The 3,020-nt window shown below is 52.4% G+C and overlaps 1 protein-coding gene across 1 annotated transcript in view; it reads right to left on the reverse strand.

Moving 5' to 3' along the window:
- ptprma (protein tyrosine phosphatase receptor type Ma) overlaps nt 1–3,020 on the reverse strand; it is a 94,152-nt gene that overhangs the window by 55,162 nt on the left and 35,970 nt on the right. Inside the window, exon 2 of the mRNA XM_030079880.1 lies at nt 2,788–2,904. Within this exon, the coding sequence (XP_029935740.1) occupies nt 2,788–2,904 (117 nt within the window). The remainder of the gene's footprint in view (nt 1–2,787; nt 2,905–3,020) is intronic.

A 3,020-nucleotide genomic window follows, 5' to 3' on the forward strand; every position in this document is an offset into this window, starting at 1 on the left:
TCTGATCTGCACCTGAGCAGTGCTGTGCTGTTGGACTCACTGTGCGAGTCCTGGACAAACCATGTTCAGGCATGAGGAGGCTCCTCCGTGCTCCTCACAGCAGATCTCCTGAGGCCGCTGGTCCATGATCAGCTTTGCGGTTGTTTAATCAGATCTACAGCTGCATGTTGTGGAGACTCGGGTGAAGAGAGGGGCGGAGCCGATCAGACGGGGCGGAGCCGATCAGACGGCGCCGAGGCTGCCGGACGGACCCGGTCAACCCGAGCGTGCGGGGAGGGCGAACCGGGAACGTGCGGTGGAGAACTCTGTCCGGGAGGCGGTCGGCTCACGCCTCCGGAGGAGTTTCTCCCTGATCCTGAGGGAGGCCGGGGACATGGAGTCTGAACGGACCCTGTTCAGACCTCCACTGCTGAAGCTGCACTCACACAGTCACCATGTCTGACAGGGGGGCCGCCCAACACCACCTTCAGTGATGGAGGCATCATGAGGAGGCCCTCATGAGGAGGCCCTCATAGGGAGGCCCTCATAAGGAGGCCCTCATAAGGAGGCCCTCATAGGGAGGCCCTCATAAGGAGGCCCTCATAAGGAGGCCCTCATAGGGAGGCCCTCATAAGGAGGCCCTCATAGGGAGGCCCTCATAGGGAGGCCCTCATAAGGAGGCCCTCATAAGGAGGCCCTCATAAGGAGGCCCTCCAGGCTTGGCCAGCACAGAGGACTCAGGACTTGGCAGAGAGGTAAATATCAGGTCAATAGGGCTGCAGCGACGGGGCTCATGGAAGCAAAAACTTGGGTATGGGAGGAACTAGGGGAAGCACAGAGAAGGACTTTCAGGGCAGACCCTGGACACGCCGGGGGGATTATGTATCCCGGCTGGCCTGGGAAGGCCTTGAGGCCCCGGAGGAGCTGGTGGATGTGGAAAGGATCGTCTGGGCCGACTTCCTCAGCTGCTGCCACTGTAACCCCGTCCCAGTTACACAGCAGAAAATGAATGTATGAATGAAATATAACATAAAGTGCTTTACAAACTACAGCAATAACTAAGAGAAAAAGAAAAACTGGGATGCCAGTTCAGACGCCTTTCAACCAGCATTTTCACTGTTCCTCATCTTGCTGAGGACCCCCTGGTGGTCCCCGGACCCCCTTTTGAAAACCACTGCCCTGGCATACTACTACAGACTGTGCTGATAGCCAGTGTGTGTGTGTGTGTGTGTGTGTGTGTGTGTGTGTGTGTGTTGGTCTAAAAGTGGATCAGGGTGTGAGGCTGCTTGAGCTCCAGTCACATGATTGCTAGTAATGGACAGAAATATAGTCCACCAGTCCTGAACACGACTTTAACCAACACACACACACACACACACACACACACACACACACACACACACACACACACACACACACACACACAGATATAGTATCAGCAGCTGCCCACAAATCTTAAATTGGAATTGGAGTCCTGCAGTTACAGAAAACCTCCTCCATCTGTCTCTCTCTCCACTGGAGGGTGTGTTAGATTTACTGCCCTGCCTCACCCTGCTCGCCTTCTACATATCAGCCGCAAGGATATTGAACCAGAGTGTGTGTGTGTGTGTGTGTGTGTGTGTGTGTGTGTGTGTGTGTGTGTGAGGTGTGACTAATTGCAGCCAATCCAGGCAATCAGAGAGCAAACAGCTTCGCTCCCAACGGGCAACACACACACACACACACACACCTGCACCTCCTCTTGGTAAAGGAGGTAATTTACCTCCTTTACCAAGAGGAGGTGACGGCTTGAAGAACTATTTAACTTCCGCACTCGTCCGCTCCTCTCCGCTCTGTTCTTCTTCTCTCGTTCATAAATCAGCTGAAATGGGAAAGTAACCACCTCCCTTTGTCTGCCTCTGTGTGTGTGTGTGTGTGTGTGTGTGTGTGTGTGTGTGTGCGTGTGCATGTGTGTGTGTGTGTGTGTGTGTGTGTGTGCATGTATGTGTCCTCGGCCAGCTTGTGTCTCACGTGATTGGCTGGGTGATTTAAGAGCGCTGCATTCTCATTCGTCAGCAGCTTAACGTCCGTGAGCATGTGACAAACGGCAGCTCCCGCCTTCCATGCACACGCAGCGCGTGCACACACACACACACACACACACACACACACAGACACACACACACACAGACACAAAGTCACATACACTTATCTCTCCGGGTCCATTGTGAACTCTCCCTATTCGTCCATAACTCACTGTAGCAATAGTGGCAGGTCAATAGTAGATAAAACACACACACACACACACACACACACACACACACACACACACGCACACACACACACACACACACACACACACACAGTAACACCTCCTGATCCTCATACTGGCTGCTTTCTCCTCCACTCAGAGGGAAATATAAAATCTGTTCCCATAAACCACAGGGGCCCCGGGACGGGTCCTTGAGGAACTCCCAGTGGAACTGAGTAGAATCAGCGTGGATAAAGCAGGAAGCGACATCACATGATGGTGACAGCGTTCCACCTGCGCCCAGGTGTTTGGTGTCGCTAATGTCCAAGTCAACAGGACGGATGTGGAAAATGTGAAAAATAACATGTACAATCTAGTATATCAAACGATGCTAATGTTAGCCATATGCTAATTTAAAATGTACAATCCCATATATCAGATATGAGCTAGTTAGCAACAGACAAACAACTAATTCTGACACTTAACCTTTCAAATCAAGCGTGAAGGCACACAGACAGACAGACAGACAGACAGGTTGACAGGTAGACAGACAGGTTGACAGGCAGACAGACAGGTACCTGCAGGGATCCAGGGGTTGCTGGCCGGTCTCTCTCTGGTGTCGCCCTGCTCCCAGTCGAAGTCGTCTTCTGTCGACTGGACCAGAGGACAGTCTGCAGACTGAGCAGACAGACAGGCTGCAGAAGAGACAGACAGACAGACAGAGGGAGAGAGAGAGACGGTTCGTCAGTCATTTTGTTCATTCTGGTGAAAAGCTCTTTGAAAACTGCTGCATGAACGATTCTCATTCTGC

Source organism: Myripristis murdjan, chromosome 20 (genome assembly GCF_902150065.1).
Source record: "Myripristis murdjan chromosome 20, fMyrMur1.1, whole genome shotgun sequence".
NCBI classification, from domain to species: domain Eukaryota; kingdom Metazoa; phylum Chordata; class Actinopteri; order Holocentriformes; family Holocentridae; genus Myripristis; species Myripristis murdjan.